Below are 24,226 nucleotides of genomic sequence, written 5' to 3'. Positions count from 1 at the left end.
ACAACAAAATAAAGCATAGATTATTGTGACTATGCTGTCAACAGTGCCATAGATGAAATGAAATGGCACCCCAGACTGTCACTCCGGGTTGTTGGGCCGTATGAGTGGTTGGTATTCCATCGCTGTCCTGGGTGTCTCCAGACACATCTTAGGTCTGGAATATCATTGGGAGGATATGAAATGTCTTCAGTTATAAGGTACTGCTATGAACTGAGTCCCGATGACTAGTGAATATGTGTGGAGATGCCCTAAACAGCTACAGGACACTTATCCAATTATCACACACCATACAGCCAGATAACCAGAAGTAATGGTCTGGAATGACATTTATTTTCACAGAAGGATCTCTTTGGTTGTCTTCATTCATGGCATCCTTATGGCACAGTGAAAGGTTGAGGATATTCTACACCCCATTTTGTAGCCCTTCATAGCAAGCCATCCTGGCTTTACATTTCAGAGACATAATGCCCGCCTGCAAATGACAGGAGTTTCTGCTGCTGCTTGTCTTTGCACTTGACAAACCCTACCTTTATCAATCATTGCAAAGCCAAATAAATGCTTTGCATGAGGGCAAGAGGTGGTCCAACACATTACTGACACACTCAATTTGTGAAGCTCTCTCTCTTGATTAAATCATCCAATTATAATCATTTGTTTGTCTGTACATGTACATCATGTTAACCATTTCTGTCCCAACTGGGTAATTCCTTCACGGAGCATATTTTTTCTTCGAGTGTATACCAAATTTTATTTGCAAAAGAAAATGTAAAATCTCAGCAAATTAATCGGGCAAAGGCAAATAGTGTCATATAAAGAATGAGACTGACACATGCAAAATGGAAAGCAGAAATGCTGGACTGTGGAAACATGCATGGCTAAGGTGAAGACAGATGCAGCCAATAGGAAAATTAGAGAAACCTTTTGAGGGAAAAGAAGAAGCTGCTTGAATATTAAGAGCTTAAATGGTAATCCCATATTACGCTAAAAATGCAGGCAGAAAAGAAGAGGGAATATGAAGAAGGGCTATAAGAGGGAAATGGAACTTCACGGCAATATTATAGAGAAAATGGAAGATTCTAAAAAGAGAAGGAGAAGCACATGAAGATGAGATGGGAGATGTGATACTGCAAAAAGAACGTGACAAAGTCAAAACAAGACACGTGGGTTAGATGACATTCCCTGAGAACTTCTGAGATCCTTGACAGAACATACCACTTCACCTGACATCCATGATACATGAGACAGGCAAAATAACCTCTCATAAATGTAATAATAATTCCAAAGAGGCAGGTGCTGACAGGTGTGAAAATTACTGAACCATTGGGTTATTCAGTCATGGTTAATACTGGCATGAATGTGTTACAGGAGACTAGAAAAACCTAAATCAATTATAGTTCTACAGAAATGGAGAAAAACATGAGACAATACTGATCATATGACTTATCTATGAAAGTTGACAGGAACGGGGGAAAGAAATATAGTAGTACAAAACGGGAAGCTTTGAGGAATGAAATAGTGAAGGCAGCAGAGGTTCAAGTAGGTAAAAATACGAGGGCTAGTAGAAATCCTTGGGTAACAGAAGAGATCCTGAATTTAATTGATGAAAGGCGAAAATACAAAAATGCAGCAAGTGAAGCAGACAAAAAGGAATACAAACGTCTCAAAAATGAAACTGACAGGAAGTGGAAAATGGCTAAGCAGGGATGGCAAGAGGACAAGTGTAAGGATGCAGAGGCTTATCTCACTAGGGGTATGATAGATACTGCCTACAGGAAAATTAAAGAGGCCATTGGAGAAAAGAGAACCACTTGCATGAATATCAAGAACTCAGATGAAAACCAAGTTCTAAGGAAATAAGGGAAAGCAGAAAGGTAGAAGGAGTATATAGAGGGTCTATACAGGGGCGATGTTCTTGAGGGCAATGTTATAGAAATGGAAGAGGATGTAGATGAAGATGAAATGGGACCAAAGTTGAAACAAGGCTCCAGGAGTAGACCACATTCCATTAGACCTACTGACGGCCTTGGGAGAGCCAGTAAAACTCTACCATCTGGTGAGCAAGATGTATGAGACAGGCGAAATACCCTAAGACTTCAAGAAGAATACAATAATTCCAATCCCAAAGAAAGCAGGTGTTGACAGATGTGAAAATTACTAAACTATCAGTTTAATGAGTCACAGCTGCAAAATACTAATGCAAATCGTTTACAGACGAATGCAAAAACTGATAGAAGCCGACCTCGGGGAAGATCAGTTTGGATTCCGTAGAAACACTGGAACACGTGAGGAAATACTGACCCTCCGACTTATCTTAGAAGAAAGATTAAGGAAAGGCAAATCTACATTTCTAGCATTTGTAGACTTAGAGAAAGCTTTTGACAATGTTGATTGGAATACTCTCTTTCAAATTCTGACGGTAGCAGGGGTAAAATACAGGGAGCGAAAGGCTATTTACAATTTGTACAGAAACCAGATGGCAGTTATAAGAGTCGAGGGACATGAAAGGGAAGCAGTGGTTGGGAACAGAGTGAGACAGGGTTGTAGCCTCTCCCCGATGCTATTCAATCTGTATATTGAGCAAGCAGTAAAGGAAATGAAAGAAAAGAAAAGTTCGGAGTAGGTATTAAAATCCATGGAGAAGAAATAAAAACTTTGACGTTCGCCAATGACATTGTAATTCTGTCAGAGATAGCAAAGGACTTGGAAGAGCAGTTGAACAGATTGGACAGTGTCTTGAAAAGAGGGTATAAGATGAACATCAACAATATCAAAACAAGGATAATGGAATGTAGTCGAATTAAATCAGGTGATGCTGAGGGAATTAGATTAGGAAATGAGACACTTAAACTAGTAAAGGAGTTTTGCTATTTGGGGAGCAAAATAACTGATGATGGTCGAAGTAGAGAGGATATAAAATGTGGACTGGCAATGGCAAGGAAAGTGTTTCTGAAGAAGAGAATTGATTTAAGTGTCACGAAGCCATTTCTGAAAGTGTTTGTATGGAGTGTAACCATGTATGGAAGTGAAACATGGACGAAGAGAATAGAAGCTTTCGAATTGTGGTGCTACAGAAGAATGCGAAGATTAGATGGGTAGATCACACAACTAATGAGGAAGTATTGAATAGGATTGGGGAGAAGAGGAGTTTGTGGCACAACTTGACTAGAAGAAGGGATCAGTTGGTAGGATATGTTCTGAGGTATCAAGGGATCGCAAATTTAGTATTGGAGGACAGCGTGGAGGGTAAAAATCGTAGAGGGAGACCAAGAGATGAATACACTAAGCAGATTCACAAGGATGTAGGCTGCAGTAGGTACTGGGAGATGAAGCGGGTTGCACAGGATAGAGTACCATGGAGAGCTGCATCAAACCAGTCTCAGGACTGAAGACCACAACAACATGATAATGGGCTGAAGAAAAGCAATGTTAACAGGAATGCACTCTTTGAAATTCTGGAGGTAGGAGGAATAAAACACAGAAATCAAAGACTGCAGTTAAGAGTCAAAGGATACAAAAGAGAAACAGTATCTGAGAAGGGAATGAGACAGTTGTAGCTTATTCCCATTGTTATTCAATCTTCACATCGAGCAAGCTACAGAGGAAACCAAGAGAAAAGTTAGATAGGGAAATAAAGTTCAGAGGGAACAAATTAAAACTCTCAAGGTATTCTGATGACGTTAGCAGCCCTCATACGTACAGTTTTAAACATGCAACTGAGTGGGGCACATCTTCATCCGCATAGAACCATGGTGCCCAGGTCCATGTAGTGACATTTAGACATACGTTCTTACCCATGTGCAAGTCTGTGTTCAGAAGTGCCACACACATGCATCTGCATGTAAATTGTAAAATCTACTCGCAGATATGTGTGCAAATGTGAGGTATGGAGTTTCTTCAGTTTTAATATCTCACGTGGCTTGTGTGCGGCAAGCACATTACTTGCAGCTGTATTACATGAGAAAGCAGATCAGACATCATCATTACTAATACATCACTAGGTGCAGCAGCTATCAACATGAACACAAATCAAAGAAAACATGGTTTTGATTGAACACTTTGGAGTCCAGCCACTTACAAGAATGATGGGCCTAGGTAACAATTTTTTATGCCACTACTTGAGGCGTTACTGGCTGATATGTAATTCATATGTCTTCACGAGTAATACATACTAAAAAAGGACTAAGCTTTGAAAATTTATTTTTCATTAATTTGATAGATTCAGTCCTTTGACAGATTACAAATTTTAAAATAACAACAAAGTACAATTATTCTCCCAAAGAAAAATTATTGAGCAACTGCTCTCTTGAACTTCCAAAATTCTTTGCTCTCGCAACAAACGTGACTTATTTGTAGTAGACTTACACAAAACTATGAAACCTATTAAGTACAGTCATGAAATTACATCAAAGCAATTATACTGACCCACTCATTCACTGTTCGCTAATGTTTCTTTCGAAATATTTCACGTCGAGAAAATCGCAGTCTGACCTATACTCAGGCTTCGTCTCTAAATTGTGAAGAATAAAATACCATCACAATCATACTTCTTTGATTACTGTGATGCGAGATGACGACCAAAATGGTTAAAGAATGGACAGTGGAAAACTTGATACATCGTTGAGGACAAAATCAACTGGAACATACTGTGATGAGGAAGAGCATTTCTGCAGAGGAAAATCTTATTTATAAAACTCCTGAAAATAACTTGGAGAAAACTCAAATGGACAGCCATGTACATTATTTAGTGACATCACTGGTCAAGAATGAGATAAATGAACTGCCACTGTTACTATCCTACTGTCACAATTACCATATTGGATGTAAAATGTGTTAAGGGAAGTATTGTCTTAATCTGGAACACAAGTGAGAAACCTTGCAGATGAAGGAGATAAAGGAGAAAAAGAGTATTGAAGCATGGGACAGGGCTGATAGTAACCCGACTTTAACACGTATTTTTGTCACACAAATTATTCTCTGTAGTTGAAGCTTTTAGCAAACCTTGGCAGCTTTTGATCTACAGTAAATAAAAGAAAGTCGTAGTACCACGAAGTTCGTACATAAATGGAATCAGGAAGTCTGCCGCTAAGCTTACTGTCACAAACTTCCTTCAATTCCTTTCTAAATAAGCGCTGTAAGCTTTGTACTCTCCCCCCTCCCTCAACCACCTCCCTCGACAGAGTCCTGGTTTGTACAACACAATCTATCATAATCTTCAGTCTTTCAATTTTTATTTATACAATATTTGGATCTCACTTTCCACAAGCACTGATGCTCTTTGTGCATTTTATAGAGCCTGCCAAAAAGTTGTTGATCCAAAAAATGGGAATTCACCATGACAAGTGTCATGTGCTTAGTTTCTGGCAAAAATCTGTGAAAGAATGCACAACAATCCTATCTTGTACTGTACTGTAGGCAACCGACAGAAGAATCCTTGACGGAGCACACAATCTGTGTGAGAACACCACACACCAGGCACATAGGTCTGAACATGCTGGTGAGCATGTAGGAGGTATAGTGTTCATCTGACCAGCAGCTTAACTGCACACTTGCCTCTTTAATGAAACTACGTTCACACAGACGCACTTGTGCACAGGTCTGCATGGGTCACCCCAAATCAATCAGTTAGGAGGAGTGTGTGAGTACCCCTATTGCAGTTGTGTGTGAAACAGCAAAGGACTTGGAAGAGCAGTTGGATGGAATGAATAATAGCTTGAAAGGATGATACAAGATGATCTTCTTCAACAGTAGAACAAAGGTAATAGAAAAATTCAAATTAAAATAGGTGATTCTGAGGAAATTCAATTAGAATGGATTTTGCTACTTGGGCAGCAAAAGAAGTGATTATACTCAGTACAGAAGAAAAACTGCGAAAGTAAGAACACTGTTTCTGTAAAAGGTGAATTTTGAGAACATGAAATTTAGGTGTTAGAAAGCCTTTTTGTGGCATAGCCTTGTACGCATGTGGAACACTTACACGCTATTCTGACAAGTAGAGAACAGAAGCTTTTGAAATGTAGTATTATACTATGAAGTCAAAAAACTGGATGGGTAGATCAGACAGCTGAGAAGGTACTGAATTTATCTGGAAGAAAAATGTATAGCAGAACTTGAGTAAAAGAAGGGACCAGCTGATAGAGCACATCCTGAGGCATCAAGAGACTGCCAATGGGATAAAGGGGAGGGAGGGAGCAAGGGGCAGTGGGGGGGGGGGGGGGGGGTTGTAAAAATTTTACAAGGAATTTCTTTCTAGCTTGGTAATTGTTTTACTCTGCATTTTAAGTTTAAAAGTTTGTATGTGGTTTAAGACCATCACATCCAGTACAATTTCTTTATTATCTGTTAAGATATAGACTATAAAATTTTTAGTTTCATTTTGTCCCTTCAAATCCATTTTTATTTCTGGAAGAATATGTTAAAAACAACCACTGCATTTCCCCAGCAAATTAGAATAACAAATGAAATTTCTGATACAAGAACTGAAGTGTTTCACTGAATAATCATTCTTCATTACTTTTACCATTCTGTCACTCTGAATTAAAATCCCTCTATCATCTTCTAACAGTATTTTCCGTAATTTATCAGCTCCCGTAGCTCCTCACAGAGGTCGTCATCATCAATATTCAAATGACCATAAACCAATTAAAGACACTGCACACTTTAAATGTAGAGTTAAACTCTTCAACTATTTATTACATAAAAATAGGCACAAATTCCAGATGAAATTCCAACAAACTTCAGGAAACTGATGTTTGTGCAGACACCTGTGTAGATAGCCATGCATTATCACACCGCTTCCGAGGTTTGAACAGGTGCACTGAAACCGGGTTCAAATTGCCAGAAGGACTAATGATTAGGACCACAGTGCCCGTCAGTCTGGATGTGGTTTTAAAGTTTTTTTTCTCACAGCTGAATAGGTGAATACTGAACTGGTATTCAAAATCTGCTTCACTTACACAATTTGCAAACATTTAATGTTCTCACACAATATAACATGCAGACAGTTGGGATAGATATTCAGTCACGCAGATAAAGGAGTGGTGATAGGAAGGGCATTCAGGCACTCTCCCCAACTCTGACAATGTTAAATCCATCAATAACCAGGGTCTGGGATGAAGTCAAAAGAAGAAGTGGTGTCTTTGTATAGACATGACAGTTTCACTTTAACATCCAAAGATTGACATCATCATGAGAGATTTCAACAATGTTTGTGTATATTCTTTCTGAATACAACTACTTGAAAATTCACTGTGTAAGTACAGTCACTGGACTATACATCTTTATAAAGAAGACAACAGTTTGTACCAATTTGTTTTTCCTTTCTTGGGATAAGTCATGCATGGATAATTTCACCAACAGTAAATTAGTAATATGAGAAATAGGAGGCAGATGGAAAAATGAAAGGAAATAATTCTGCGTTATCAGATATACTACATCACAGAAGAAAAAATTAACTTCATATCTCTGCAATATTTCAGCATTTCGTAGCAAGGAGATTTTACAATGTCAATGTGTGTTCATCTAATACATTATGTTCTAATACGGATACATATTACATTAAATTATCTAAGTCAAATACAAAATGTCTATTACAGCAAATGTCAGTTGGTCCACTGGTGGCGCTGTCATTAATTTTGTTATCTCATAACAAACCAGAAGGTAAAGGTTATGTTTATTTCTTCGCGTTCAGCAATGTCAAATGGATCTAAAGCTATTATTCAATGTCATGTTAAAATTATTTATCTGAACTAGTTTAGAAGTTCTGTAAAAAACTGTGTGAACTAAGAAATGATTATGTCCTGAAAACAACAACTATCAGCATTCTTTGGATTCATACTGATCAACCACATTATGAAACATCAGCTACCACACTGAAACAACAGCTAAAAATACACAGCTTAGATTCTTTTGTGTTCTTAACTAGTAATGTGGTTACAGTTGGTTTCATTGATCTAACAAAATTACTCTCTTACCCACAAGTAAAAGAATGTTTGAAATAAGAATAATATCCATGACCTAACAAACTATTGTGATTTAAACATGGAGACCATAATGGATACAGCAAATGTAACATAGCTGCCAATAACAGAAAGTAGATACCAAACTTCAAATTCACACAGCTAGGCAAAATTGATTCACAGCTACGAGAATAAGAGGAATGAAGCAGAACGCTGATTTTCTCATGTCTTCCATCCATCTTGACTTTGCTTGTTACTGACTCTTCATTTTATTTCCATAGCCTTTCAAGTATTTCTTCTGTACTCTAGCTCCCAAATGTAAAAATTTGGTATCCACAATCTGTCTTGCAGTCAGCTTGGTTTTAAGTCAAACAACTACCTACATAGTCCTGAAGTATTAATTACACACTGCAATTGGGACTGTTTAACACGAAACTAACTGATAAATGGTCCTGTGTACTTTGAATGTGAGTATATATTTGTGAATATACTGACAAACACACCATTCTCAAATCTGTGAAACAGATACTTCTTTTGTACATTAAAACACATTGCACCGTATGTAACATGCCAAAAAACCATATACATTTTGAATAGTTATTTAATGTACTTTAATGTCCTTATTTCTTTTTTTCATTGTGAAGTAAATAGAAATAAAGTACTGCACTCTTATGGTCTCCAGTTTGCAAGTATGGTGACATCAAATACCATACACTTGACCACAAAAAGTAAGTAAACAAATGACACATCAACATCAAAATGCCAATAACAGAAGGTTAATCTGTTGGAGCATTTATTAAATGCCTAAAGGGAAAGAGTAAATATTACCACCCACCATATAGTTGTGCTGAGTAGTCGACAGGCACAGAAACAAGACAAAAACTTTGCTGAGTTTTCAGGGAATGTCCTTCAATATTAACTAAAGAGAGTACACATACACAACAACATTCTGCACTGTTACAGATGACTAAACTGTAATGGCACTGCTGACATTGTTTGAAAGCTCAGCAACATTTTCAGTCTTGCTTGTATGTCTATCAACCACTCAATGCCTCAATTATACAGTGTGTGGCTCCTCTGTTCCTTCCACTATTTGTATTTCACCCACGACGGTCCATATCAAAGCTAAAAACAGTAGTGATATGCTCACAGGCAACAGAAGATTATTATTTATACTGTATCATTCTTTTAACCAGTTACAGTTAAAATACAAAAATAAATCACTGAAAAATAAGATAAATATTAGCGATTATGCCTAACATTGTGCAATGTGTGCATGGCATAACTAGGCAGTAAACAATTTTAAAAGTAGCGAAGAGATCCAAGACACTTTACAAATGACATACCCCCCCCCCACACACACAAAACAAAAGACCAATTCACTTCTAATAACAACAACAAAAAACTAATAGTAGTGTGAAAAACTGCCAAGTGGAAGGAAGACACATAACAATGAATGAACATTTATTCAATCAGGGTGTGCGTCCAGGTGTTCTGCCGAATTGATGTTTCCTGGAAACAACTCAGCAGAAACCAAGGCGGTACACCATGAATCAATAACACCAAGAAAACCTGAGATGTCACATTTATTATATGTGTAATTGAATTAGTATAGGCAATAACTCATCAAATAGTATAGGTGTTGAGCCATCAAAAGGCACATAAACAAAATGAATTGTGTGTGTGTGTGTGTGTGTGTGTGTGTGTGTCCGTCCAGGGAATTGCTGGAAAATTTCCTCATTCTTCATTATGTGCTTTCAATAACTCATACCCGTAGGGGTATGTAGAGTCCTGTTGAAAAGTAAAATATTTTAAGGAGTAAAGGTAATGATTTACCGAATAGTTGGAGCATTGAGTTATTGAAAGCACATAATGAAGAACGAGGAAATTTTCCAGCATCTTTATTTTCAAAAGATACGACAATTATTTCTTATTAATGGTACAATACACTACCATCAAAGCTGTTCAGTTCGCCCACAACTTGGATGAGACTCACCTCTGTATTAAATGATAAAAGCTGTATTTTAAATACCTTAAATATACGAAGTAACATGCACAATAAATACTTGCATAACGATAATCTGGCTCAACTGGCTTTTCTCTTTACATGATTCGTGTGAAAGTTGCTGCATCCTTCTAGGAGTTCACAGTTCGTAACTGTTATTAGTTTACTTTGCATAGGGAAGTGGTAATTCCAGGAATTAGCACCCCAAGAACTAGATTTAAAATGCAGAGTGCTTTCTTTAGCCAGATTGGTACCCCTCAAAAAAAAAAGTCTTAACAGCTAATTTAGTGAAGTGCTAAGCCTCTTTTACTTTTTCTAGAAAGTTTAAAACTAATTATTTGTTATAACCAATTCCTCGATAATTATTTGTTATAACCAATTCCTCGAAGTTTTCTTATTAGATGGAAATTGTCACAAGTCTGTGGAAGGAAAACTGTGGAAGGGAACAATCGACAAGTATCTTTTACCAATGCCTCATGGCAAATATTGACTTTGTTCGAACATTACTGATACTGGCCAGTTTGGCAACAAAATTAGTATTACCAATTCAACTACTGGAACATGAAGCCAATGCTATATTAATACTTTCAAACCAATAGAAAATCTAATTATAATGCAAGATTTCTGCAACTAAAGTCAGTCATGATTTAAATGTGATGCTTTGTATGCCATTTCTAGGTTGTGAAATGATACTTCAGATGTGGGCTACCTAAGGCAATAAATCTGAGCACAAAATTCAAGTTATGGTGACTGACTGATATGTAACAAAGCCCAAGATCACTGTCAGGTTGACAGTTTTACTTGCCGCAAGTAAGAAAAGTTGCGTGATCAAAATGAAGATATAAATTTCTAAAATTATGATAGCTGAAAATTACTATAGGCCCACATGATAAGTTTAGAAAACTAATAACAGATAAGAAAAGCAGCAACAGAATGATATTCATCACAGGTTATGTTTAGTCCTAAATGACTGCCTTAAATTTCCACAGCTTTCCAACTGTTCTCTCTTTTTGGAGTGCATGTTGTCGTGGCACACTATTCTGCAATGTAGCTAGAGATCTGCATTACAATGGAAGGATATAGTTTAACTGCACATTGTTGAAGAAAGTGAATAGGCTGGCTACAGTTACTGAGAAGTTTCAGCAGTAAATCATGTACTGTACCATGAACTTATTTTTATTGCTATAGCCAATACATTATGAACTTATTGGATTACAACTGCTGTTATACCAAATACACTGTGCTTTCATTCAGTAATTGTGTAAATAAATGGCACAAATGCTTCAACTCACTGCTCTAAAATGTCACCCATCTGGTTTTCTCACACTGCATACTTGCAACCACATGTTGACACACACTACACATGCATTCCCATCACACCTAATTTTGCGAAACATATGAAAGCAGTGCCCCTAATATCAATGCTTCTTGTTAACTTTCCCCACAATCAAGATCCCATGATCAACTCACATCATACACCACCAAGATATATCTACAGAATATTCATGAACAGTCCCCTGCTAGCTTTTACACAATCATCCACATCATGATTAAAAAATCCTAATTTTTTAAACACGCCAATATAAATAATTTTAAATAGTGCCAGGAAATCTGTTTTGCTAAACTAACAGTTTCTAAACATGATACTATGATGTCAAAATGGTTCAACCTTATAGGTGCAAAACAATAATCCCAAAAGAGAGTTTTACTGGAAGGGGGAAATCGTATTTTCCAAATCAGAAAAAGGACAAAAAAATAGATGCAAAAAGAGCTGAACTTCTACTTCCCAGGGTTTCTTAATTTGCACTCTAGCATAAAAATTTCTCACAAACTTCCCAACTATCCAAACACAAAAAAGGGAAAAACTATTTCCACAACTATCAAACTGGTAACAGTATCTAGTCTGTTGTGGAAGAATAATGGATAATTAAGGATAGGCCAACTTAGGGTTAATAAATTGTCAGCAAAATGCACAAAACACCCCCACCCAAGAGCCCAGATATGGTGGCCATGTGTGTGAGCTGTGTGAATTTTGTGTGCGTGTTTAAATTCGAGAGTACTATTGGCTCAAAATTTTATACTTTTAGCAGCCCTTTTCTTTGCGCTTGTCTTCAAATTAATGGTTTCTCTATATGCTGAGCAGTAGCCTATCCTTTTAACATTACTGTTGTCCCACGTTCTCATATACTTGTTGCCCCTGTTCACACTACATGAAAGATCTTAATACGCTATAGATGGTGTCTCATTAAAACATGCCCGGGAGGGATCCACGGGGCACGCAGTGCATTTGCCGGGTGCTGCTGCTGTTTCTGCTGGTTCTCTCAGATGCCAATACTCAACGCACACCCCCATACACTGAGTGTACCGGTTTTTCTTTTAAGTTGCCTTTTGCCAAGTTAAATTGCTTCAAATATTGTTGCTAGGCATCATTATTGCAACTGCACCGAGTCTGGGGCTGTCCCTGGGCCTCGTCCTCAAGACAGAAACACGGCGTGCATGTCTTCTTTACTGTGTGAAAAATGTTCGGATGTTTAGAGTTTCGTGTCAAGTTTGAATTTGGTGTGGTACACACCAAGGATCAACAAGTGTTTCGTGTGCTGAACTATGCAAAAACAGAATCATGTGGAATGTCAGCTTGAATTCATACGAGTATTTCCCAGTGTGCATTTTCCCAATGATTTGGCGGTACGCAGATTAGTTAAGAAATTTCAAGAGACTGGATCTGTGTTACACAACCAAAGGCATCGAGAACCTAGTGTTTCACCTGAAAATAAATTATATGAGATAGGGCAGGCATTGGAAAGAAGTTTGAGAAAATCTCTGTGCCACTTGGCACTGCAGTCTGATGTTATGAGTAGAGACCGAATTATATGAATCATAAAAACCTTTAAATATGCATCAAAAATTCTTAAAAATGCAAGAAAAGTGTCAAAATAGGCAAGATCAAATAATACGAAAAACATGGTAGTTACTAGGTACATTATGTCTCTAAGTCCAACCTGTTCATATCAATTATGAGGAAGGGCGCCGGCCACGCATAAAATCAGTACATTTAGAAAACTGATATTTTCTGAATACTTCCTGGCAGAGGTTACGTAGGGGGCCTTTCTGGGATTATTTTCTAAAAGTTTGCAAAATGGAGAAACATACCGTGTTTCAAGAATTGTTCCTTCTTTGCTATTGTTGTTCGTAATAATCAGATGTGATGCGAGTGAGTCGCAATTCGCACAGTACCAATTTCAAGATATGTCGCATCCAGAGGGGCACGCTCAAAAACAACATATAATCATGAATTTTTTTTACAGTATTATCTAATATTAATTAATACTACTGGACCAAAACATCATTTACGGATTATTTTATGTTTTCCTACTACTGTAAACATAAACAACCGAGTATTTTCCCAAATGTACGGTAGTAAGACCGTGTCTTCGATCACTCTAAACATTTCTATAAGCACAAAAGGACCATTCTACATCAAATGAGGTAACTGGGCAATATTTGAATTTGGGTGCTATGTTGGCACTTATTGTTTCTGGTAAAAGTTTACCCATCCCATTAACAAAACTATCAATATGGCACAAGGGTTCAAAATGTGGTTTATTGCTTAAAATGTTTTCAAACTTTTTTTTTAGTTTTCTTAAGAATACCTCCAGTAATGAGGAGTTAATTAGAATAATTTTATTCATTAACTGAATAGATTCCCTTAATGCCAAACCTTTAGTTTCAAGCTTTATAATACTTGCAGATGTGGGAAAAATGAGTACCAATCACAGAAATGTCTTTTTTAATACTGGAATCATTAAAAACTTCCTTGCACTGGCAAAATACCAAAGCCTCTGCACTATCGAAGTCATTTACTACCCTCTAATGGCCTTGAAATGTTCATTGTAAAATAACACAGCTTTTACCCGTGTACCCCAATGAGTTACCACTGGTTCTGGAGGTAAAGGCACATTTGGTAGTTTGTCTTTGTAGGTCTTGGTACGAGCAGGAGCCTTTAGAGACACTTTCTTTGTGGATTAAATCAGTTTATTCACATTCACAAAAGTGGAATGTACTACTTCAGTATGACAATGTACACCATGAACAAAGCATGTCACATGAATCAAACTGCTATAAAATACTTGGAGGGCTTTTCCTGCTTTGATCATACAGGGAGCAGCATCTAAAATGAACACAAACACCCTTTCCTCTTCAGAAGATTCTGGAAATCTTTTTCTGATACCTCCATCCACAAATCTGGCGATCATAGAACGATTAACTTTTTCCAAGTTCTCCGCAGGCCGGTAAATAGGAAGGAGGAGGCTCTTTTTTTTTAACGCACCAACAATTAAATTTGCAATGTAACAACCACAAGTGTCTAGTAGTTTCGTCATCTGAAATCCAGATAATGCTGTCCTTGAGTTCACAGCATATTTCCTCCAGAACATTTATGTAAATTGTCGTACATTATTTTTATGCAATGTTGACTTATGTGGTATATTTTGATTTAAGCAATATTTGCGCAGAAAGCCTCTGAGGATAGGGTTTGTAAGAAGGAATTTTGCATGCAATGAAGTCTTCACACAGGTCCATGTTAGACCGACTATTTTTGTTAACTTTGGACAAATCCCTGCTACTGCAACTTGCTGTTGTCAGAAGTCGTCGTCATGGTCGTTTCTTCTGCATTCCTTCGATATGAAGACTTGTCTTGATGTGTTGATATATTCGAAACTTTTTTTTTGTGCGATCCTTTCTCTTGCAAACTTGACAATATGAAACAATTCCGTCATGTTAATGTTCCAGGGCGATCAGCTATCCACGAAATGATGTTTCCTTTTTCGGGTGGCCAACACGTTACACACTACATCATAAACACATTCAACTGTGTACAAGTAAATAAAAAGCTAAGTGAAACAATGGACAAGTGACTAGAAGCCTGCATAGTTTGATTTAATTGTTGCTGACACGTACGGTGTGACAGCGAAGGGGATTAACTGGGGGTGCGCTGCACACAGTGGCACTCTGTCTGCCTGTTCCTCTTCTTTAATGATTTCACTAGGCAGTTGCCTCCCGGTTAGTGACTGCACGCAGTTCTAGGTAGCGGTCAATCTGTGAGACATCAAAACTAGATCCAGCTAGAGACCGCCCATCAATTTTTTTTAAATATTGTACACATAGAGCGAAAACATGCATTGTCACTTATTTTTAGTTAAAATATGCAATAACCAGTGAAAAGGAATCAAATATGCAAATGCATATAAGCCAATTTCTAGCCATGAGCATCTGCTCACAGAGCTGTGCACAAACTGAAATTGAAACCATACAATATACAGCAGTGCATCAACTGAGAAACTGAGATACTGTTGCTCGATGTCGTTACTGGAACTGGCTGTTACAGTCTGTGCACAATGGGGAAGTTGACCCTAAGATGCCTTTTTTTCCAGATGAAGGATGGCTCCATTTGTCAGGGTATGTAAATTCTCAGAACAATTAACATTGGAGCTCCTAAAATACCCACGAATAATATCAACAACTTCTGCATAACATAAAAACAGGAGTGTGGTGTGCAATTAGTGCAAGGTGAATTATTGGACCAATCTTTTTCCACAAAACAATACACTCTCACAGGTGTGTGAACAATACACTGCAGCCTTTTTACTGAGCACTAACACCTAACGAAAAGTTGTATGGTTTATTTCATGCAGGAAATACAAGACCACACATCGTCTGTGACAGCAATACAAAATGTTTTGGATGTTAGGATAGTTGACTGGCCGCCTCATTCTCCAGATCTACGGGAATGTTGAAACACGAGATGTATGCAAGCAACCCTCCCACACTTGAAGAGTTGGAAGGCAGTGTTTGGCTAGTTACATCCCAGATTTCAGCAGTTGTAATTTGTAAAGTGTTTGCTAATGTGTTCAGGAGATGTCAGGCTGCTCTTACCACAGAGAGATATCATTTTGGGCACATACTGTAAATAAAGGTAAGCTTAAGTTGGTAAAATGGCAACAAGATTTACACTTAACTCGGAGAAACCACGTGTGCTGCCGACCACCTGCAGATTGGTGTCCAAAAGCCGAGTGCAGTGGTGGGCGGCGACCAATCTGTGTGACCTGTAGACCCCTCCCACGTGTCTTTCGTGAGACACTGTACTTGACTACAGTTTAATGTCACAGTATTACCATAATAACTAGTTTCATTCAGCTACAAAACATCTACTTATCTTTATGTTGCCAAGACCATTCTAAACCAAAGGACCACTTCCTGAAAAGTATTGTGACACTGACAGAACAGCCCCATTCACTGAAGATAAATGATTACTAATTATGGGCAAAATATGGTTCAAGGGCTATTGTTAGGAATTATTGACACTGATCTGCAATGATTTGGAAACATACAAAATTAGAAGGTATTCTGTAACAGAACAAAGCCAGCTATCATTGTGAATAGATGACATCCTCTAACAGAAAAAAGCACTATCCCATTTGAACTGTGAGAGTTTTCATTAAATCATCTTAAAACCCGAATTTTTCAAGTTATTAAAAGGCAGGCTGAAAAGATTAAAGATACAGAATTATCCAGAATGAGATTTTCACTCTGCGCCGCGAAAGGCAAAGGTCCCGAGTTCGAGTCTCGATCGGGCACACAGTTTTAATCTGCCAGGAAGTTTCATACAAAATTATGACTAGCAGCACAATTTCATTTTTTAAATGATGAAATCATTTCATTTTTGTGTTAAATGAACCCAACTCAAATTATCCTTGTTATCAACAAGGATATGACAACTCAAAAGTCAGATTAATTAAAAATAAACATCCTGACCATTTTTGGCATCAAGAAAATGGGTAACCATAAATATCATCCAAAAGAAAAGAATAACATTTGCCAGAATCACTTGGCCTAAACATGTTTTGCTATAGCTTTTTCACTAGTACCACTCTACTAATCAAACTGCAAACTGCTAATATTTGAACTTTGTAACTACACTAAACGGACAACACTTTCCGAAGTGTACACTTCACTCACTTATGTACGAAAAGGAAACAGTACTTACCCGATCAAAGAATTACTTTATTATGATCTGTACATCCTCTTCTGAAGAAAATAAGAAAATTGAAAGTTATAATACACAATCTGTGCCAATTAATGAGATAAAAATCAATCTCATTTGTTCTCAGGGCTCCACTTTGTTTTTATTAATAATGATCTGTCATAATAGTTATTTTCAACTAACTGCATCACTAACATGTGCATTTAAGTGCACATGTAACAAAATAATTAATGATGCAAGTGTAGAAGCAATTACTCACTCTAAAGTGTTTGGCCTTTTGTTTCAATGCAATCTCGTTAAAATTCCACAGGTGCTTGGGGTCCTGGGAATATAAAGCACCATTTTACATCCAGTCACACCAACCCTTTTAAAAATATTTGCCCCAATCAAGGGCAGAAACTAAAAGCACACATTGCACAATGTTGAAAATATGCTTTAATATATTACCAAAAGAGTGAAAAATACTTACTTCTGCCCCTTTACTTGTTTGATGTGATGGAATACATTAATCACATCACGTATTCTCCTTGGAGCTTCCTCTATTTTGGATGCTAGGCAAATGCAGCCCATAGCAGTAGTTTCCATTGCATGGCGTACAAAAGAAGTTGAATAATAAAATCGTTGAAACAGAACTTGTCCTGTAGCCATTGCTACCTAGAAAGCAAGTACAAAGTGATCATTTTCTGTGAACAGTTGAACAGCACAATTGAAACCTTTGCTCTGGTTACAGAAAAAAAGCTTTAAACACCAACTGTTTGCTGTATAACACAGGGAAGAGAAACAAATAAAACAGAAGAAAAGTATTAAAGACTGAGGCTGACAAAAATAATAATATCAACTTGCTTTCAAATACTAAGTAGAGTAGCCACCCAAATAGCAGGTGTAAAAGAACAACAGACTTAGTAATGGAAAAAAACGGCTTCATCTGCTTGCTTGGTGGAAAACTTTACGATTACTGTCATGCATGCAAAAACATTAACAAATAACTTCTGTGGTAAATGGTTTAAATTTCTTACAGTATTAAAGTTACCAATAATTCATTCCCAAGCATTTTTAAAGAAACACTCTTGACAAATCAAGAAAACAAACACACTAGCGCAGTTCAGTGGAATTTACAATTACACTCATAAAAACATTATTTGTATTTCCAGTGATTACAATGTATATTTGTCCAAAAACAATCTTCCATAATTCTTTTCCATTAGTTATGCACCAGTATTAAGACACTGTTGACCACTAACAAGACGCAGGGCTTAATATTAAAGGAAATAAATAAATAAAATAAAAGTATTTACCAACTTGTTCACAATTGAATGTAATACTTCACAGAAAACAGAAAGCTATTTGCTTTGCAACGGCTTCTAAATTTCTGCATTTTTTAAAAGGTGAATGAAAACTTGCTCGGAAGTAACTGACAAAGGGAAATCTGTTAAAATGAGGAAGTAATTTCTCACAAACTGCTTTTAAAGGATTGTAAAGGTCAGACATTTCTTTAAAGGAACAGAAACAGATTTTCAAGCCACACTTCGGTGAATGCTGGGATGGCTCCTTTGATTAGGCCATGGCTGATTCTCTGCCTTATCCTCCTCTTATGATATCCTATTATGTTAATGTTTTATGCATACAAATTATTTATGCATGTTTCTCGCATAACCAATACTACTGTACTAAATATTCTGTGGACAAACAAACAAGCGCTACACAATCTCCAGAAGTTTAGGCTATGTTTTCTCACTGATCTGATATTGCATTAAGTAAGCCCTAGTTATTAAATTCTTACAAACTGGAGATAACTTTATCCTCAACACACAAATTGACAAGCCTTTCACTCTTCTATTACATCACAACCACCACAGGAAGAGCAAAAAATAAAGCAAACTGGAAAAAAATCCTGGTAGTAATTAGTAGCATCCCACTTAATTTTCCTATGGCTGCACTTTATTTATTATGTAATATGTGACAAAATTACACTGCAGGGATGAATTCTATAAGATGCAAATTTTTCAGTCACTACACATATGAAGACATTGGGCAGCTAGAGCAATGTATCAAATTACTACCAACAATTTTGTTAAGAGTTGGCAAAGACAACAAATGTGGATCCAAAATAATGCTTGAACTGTGTGTAGCCAGATGTTTTCAGTCGCACCAGATTTAATACAGCTTTCATTATAAAAGCTAAAATTACAAAGCACACTCAGAAACATTGTATTGCACAGTGCACAAGTACCTGACAAGTATTTTGATGACTATGACATACAAACTGTGCCAAACGCTAAGTGTGCCCTATATGTAACTTTTACCGAATTATCTCCTTCTAAGCTAACAAACTTTGGCTAGGCCTACCTTCAGATCAGTCATGTCACCACAGAGAATAATTAGGGGGTGGACCACTTTCACTCCTGTTGGCTATCCAACAGAAACGGAACACAGCCTATGTTTTTTTTTAGCATTGCAAAAAAGTCAGTAAAGTGAATGCTGTGTGCACCATTGTAGTTGCTTCATAATAACTACTATCTACTGCCAATACTGATCATAAAAAATAATTCAAAGTGTTCTTTACCACTGTGTTATCTCCGTTTTCACAGATACATGTTCATTGTAATAGTCCGAAAGTTTCATGAATTTTTATTAACTCAAATGGAACATTTCGTAAACACATTTGCGTCACCATTACAATTTTAGGCAAGTACTGCGTGGAGCAATAAATTCGTGCAACGGTGAAATAACATTAAGGCCTAGTCTACTTATCACACTGCTATGAAAAATTTAATACTTCGTAAGACGTTACAATAACGCTGTCGATAAAATGGACTACGTAAAAGTACAAATTGGCGCTGACAAGTTCTATTACAGACGTCGTTCAGATTTTTTTACCTTTACGGAATTCACATTTTGGGCAACATTAAACATTTGGCATACAACAAAAAACAGGAAAATTGCAACGTTTATTATCGAAACCAACAGGTTTCCTATTATTTTAAATGCACAGAGCCGTCGTCTCACCACAAGAGCGATAATTTCAAATTGTGCTGGTCAGCCAACATCTACCCTTTTCACATAGCTTACAAGATTTACAACACTATAAGAAGAAATGTACAACACATTCGTATGAAGATTTACGTCCAAGCCATTCGCAAAACAAGGTCGTTGCAAGGATGAACCAAAACTATGATACATTAAGAAGAAATAATGTTATAATGTAGTAAAAACAATACTCACTTGAGGTAGTTTGAGCAAAATCCCCGCTGTCTGTATTAATTCACAGCCTAATATCCTCAAATCAGTTTCTGTTTCAGCATCAAGTCCATCCAACTGAGAGGGGGTTGGCACGAGTTTCTCGTCGGGTAATAAACAGTTCTTCAGAGTTAAAACTATTTTACCGTACGGTTTTTTCACTGAATTCGAAACGGTAGCACTATCCTGTTTTGGTGTACCCATTGTTTTTGTACTTTAAAACAAAGTATCACAAATAAATTACAACCTTCGTAATAAAACAAAATGTCCGACCATTGCACATTTCAGATCCACTTCCACTCATTCGCGTGACCTCTATCGACAACAGGTCTACCAACCGAACTAAAGTGTCGTCAGAGATAAATGTTAACAGCATCAAACACCCAGAAAGGACGAAAGTAGTATTGAATTACGTTATTTTTGATTTCAAGCGTGTATTGCCTTATTAATTTTCTTTGGATGTTGATGAACTTCTCAAAGCAGGTTCGGCTGCATTGCCTTCATCCACAGTAAGTACAAAAATATTGGTTTTACAAATGCATCCACCGTTTCCCTCGCTACAATCTCTTTAATTTGCTCGAGACGTGTTTCGTATTTTACATTCATCTTCAGTGGACTTAATAATTATTCGTTTTTCTGGCCGACGTCTGCGTTTCATCTCATCTCTAGTTGTTGGTCGTAGGTAAGAGATCGCACTGTTACTTCAGTTGCAAAATAACGACACATTTTCACATCAAGGTCTTTTTGTTCCATAGTTTGCATTCATACTTCGTAAGTTCGTAAGCAAACTGCTATTAAACAGGACTACCAGTCTGGCGGTAACTTCCAGATTTTCTTACGAGAACTGTGTATGATTTCTGTGTACTCGCCTGATCGGAGATATAATGCACAAAAAATTAGCAGGCAACAGCAATAAAATAAGAATTCACGTGGAACATAAAAAAATGACACGACACAAATAGGAACAAAAAATCACAACAAGCAGGGATATCACAGGTCTCTGGTAATGAGAGAGTAAAAAGTGACAGTCAGGATTCAGTTAACACTTTGTTTCACCGTAGGTCAGAAGAAAATCCACGGGTGGTGTGTGCTATGGGGCTGCAGTGCCAACCCCTCCCTAGCAGAACTACGCTTGTTAATTATTTTCTTTTTTTTTTTAAAAAAAAAAAAGATTTCTTGGATCGTTGCTTTCAGTCTTAACAGTCTCGAAACTTTTCTCGCTATTGTACGAGGGTCAGTCAAAAAGTAATGCCTCCTATTTTTTTTTCTACGTTTAATTGTCAGGAAATTTAAATGCAATTACATAGGTTGAAAACCACAACATTGACGATCATTTTGTCATTTTTCAATGTAATCTCCGCCCATCTCTACAGTTTTGGTCATTCTTTGAACAAGGGCATGTATCCCAGCACGGTAAAAATCACAGCTCTGCTTCCTAAGCCATTGACGCACGGATGTTTTGACGGCCTCCTCATCTTCAAAATGAATCCCACGACGAGCTTCTTTTAGTGGCCCGAACAGATGGAAGTCTGATGGTGCCAGGTCAGGGCTGTATGGGGGATGAGGCAAAACTTCCCATCCAATTTTGACAATCTCGTCAGAGGTGTGACGACTGGTGTGTGGTCTTGCATTGTCATGCAAAAGAAGAACATCTGCCATTGATTTTGTTGGGCGAACTCGCTGAAGACGTGCTTTAAGTTTTTTGAGGGTTGTGACGTATTGAACAGAATTTATTGTGCATCCCTGCTCCAAAAAATCAACCAGAATCACACCCTCTGTATCCCAGAAAACTGTTGCCATAACTTTCCCTGCCGATCGCACAGTTTTGAATTTTTTCTTCCTCGGCGAGCTTGTGTGACGCCACTCCATTGACTGCCTCTTTGATTCGGGTTCAAAAAAATGCACCCATGTTTCGTACCCGGTCACAATTTTTTTCAGAAACTCATCTCCCTCCAAACGGAAGCGCTGCAAGTGTTGGGAGGCTATTGTTTCCCTTGCCTCTTTATTCTGATCGGTTAACATTCTTGGAACCCACCGTGCACAAACTTTTGAGTACCCCAATTGTTTAATAATCGTGATCACACTGCCTTTACTAAGAGAAATAATGCGACACACTTCATCTGCAGTCACCCGACGGTCACCACGAATGATGTCATCAACTTGCTGAATGTTGTGTGGAGTCACTGCACTCACCGGCCTGCCGCTCCGTTTTTCGTCAGTCAACGGTGTTTGCCCTTCAGCTTCCTTACAACGACGAACCCATCGTCTAACAGTGCTGACATCCACTGTCACAACACCATACACCTTCTTCAGTCTTTCATGAATGCATATGGGCGTTTCACCTTCTGCATTCAAGAATTCAATCATACAACGCTGTCTCAAACGAACATCGATGTCGGCCATCTTACAAACTTCTGCTGTGCTGCCACCTGTTGACACAGAAAGTTACTACTGCAGTGGATTGCAGAAGAAGGTTTGAGGAATGGCGCCAAATTCAAATTTTTCACTTAACTTAATTTTTTAAGTAGAAAAAAAATGGGAGGCATTACTTTTTGACCGACCCTCGTAGTTGGTTTTGTAACAGATTAACGAAAACACCTTCGTTTACGGCAGAGAACCTGTAGACAGAATGGCGAAAAAAAGTTACGTGAACTCAGCCTACCCTCCCGAAACCAGAATCTTTGCTGTTGCTAAAAAAAAGGGTCATATATGCATGTAGGGTATATAAAAATTCAATGTCCAGACTGACGGATATGATAATGGAGAAAAAACAAACATACTTTGTTACACAACCAGATGTCAAGTACTGAATCACTGTGCAGGTTCCTGGTGAATCAGTGGCTGTTATTGAGAATGAAACAATTTTAAACGTGTTTCATTCCTTTAATGTCGTTATCAATGCTACAGCGAATGTTCAAAATGTGTACATTTAACTTCACCCCAAGGCCATGAGGTGCGTGTGTTACACATGTGTGTCTGCGACAAAAATCTTGCAAATAATTCCTCCTCCGAGGCCACTGGAGTAGAAAATACTTTGGTTTGCGTGCTGGGCTATCTCCAGAGAAAGATGTATAAAACGGCGAGGTCCGGGGACCTTGGAGGCCAAGCTACAGGTCCTCTCCAGTCGACACCCCATCTGCCGTAAGTATGGTTAATGATGCACACACTGGGTCTGTAAAATTGGTCGGGCTGCTGGAACCACATCCTCTGTAATACATGGGGATACAATTCCAGTAACATCTACAGGTCCTCTTGCACATAAAATCTGTATATTGGCCCCTTGATTTGAGGATGTAACATGTAGGGGCCTAGGCAGTAGTCGGCCTAAATACTGTCACATTTGTGCACTGAAAATTGTCTCTGGCAACCTCGTACCTCGTACACGTACACCCCCCCCCCCCATGAACCATGGACCTTGCCGTTGCTGGGGAGGCTTGAGTGCCTCAGCAATACAGATAGCCGTACCATAGGTGCAACCACAACAGAGGAGTATCTGTTGAGAGGCCAGACAAACGTGTGGTTCCTGAAAAGGGGCAGCAGCCTTTTCAGTAGTTGCAAGGGCAAATCTGGATGATTGAGTGATCTGGCCTTGTAACAATAACCAAAACGGCTTTGTTGTGCTGGTACTGCGAACGGCTGAAAGCAAGGGGAAACTACGGCCGTAATTTTTCCCGAGTGCATGCAGCTTTACTGTATGATTAAATGTTGATGGCGTCCTCTTGGGTAAAATATTCCGGAGGTAAAATAGTCCCCCATTTGGATCTCCGGGCGGGGACTACTCTGAGGATGTCGTTATCAGGAGAAAGAAAACTGGCGTTCTACGGATCGGAACGTGGAATATCAGATCCCTTAATCGGGCAGGTAGGTTAGAAAATTTAAAAAGGGAAAATGGATAGGTTAAAGTTAGATATAGTGGGAATAAGTGAAGTTCGGTGGCAGGAGGTACAAAACTTCTGGCCAGGTGACTACAAGGTTATAGACACAAAATCA

The 24,226-nt window shown here is 38.0% G+C and overlaps 1 protein-coding gene across 3 annotated transcripts in view; it reads right to left on the bottom strand.

Moving 5' to 3' along the window:
* The window catches only part of LOC126355812 (cyclin-L1), a 63,567-nt gene extending 42,987 nt beyond the window's left edge, over positions 1–20,580 (bottom strand). The window contains exons 1-2 of one of the 3 annotated variants that reach the window (XM_050006249.1): positions 20,222–20,580; positions 17,469–17,653 (exon numbers count right to left, since the gene is read on the bottom strand). In XM_050006249.1, the coding sequence (XP_049862206.1) occupies positions 17,469–17,653; positions 20,222–20,440 (404 nt within the window). In that variant the 5' untranslated portion in view covers positions 20,441–20,580. The remainder of the gene's footprint in view (positions 1–17,468; positions 17,654–20,221) is intronic. The other 2 variants (XM_050006251.1, XM_050006250.1) reach the window with 2 other exon arrangements.
* Between the last annotated feature and the right edge of the window lie 3,646 nt (positions 20,581–24,226).

This window comes from Schistocerca gregaria, chromosome 3 (assembly GCF_023897955.1).
Source record: "Schistocerca gregaria isolate iqSchGreg1 chromosome 3, iqSchGreg1.2, whole genome shotgun sequence".
In the NCBI taxonomy this organism is placed as follows: Eukaryota; Metazoa; Arthropoda; class Insecta; order Orthoptera; family Acrididae; genus Schistocerca; species Schistocerca gregaria.
The sequence above is the reverse complement of the archived record's forward strand: the minus strand, read 5'-3'. Positions and strand labels throughout refer to the sequence as shown.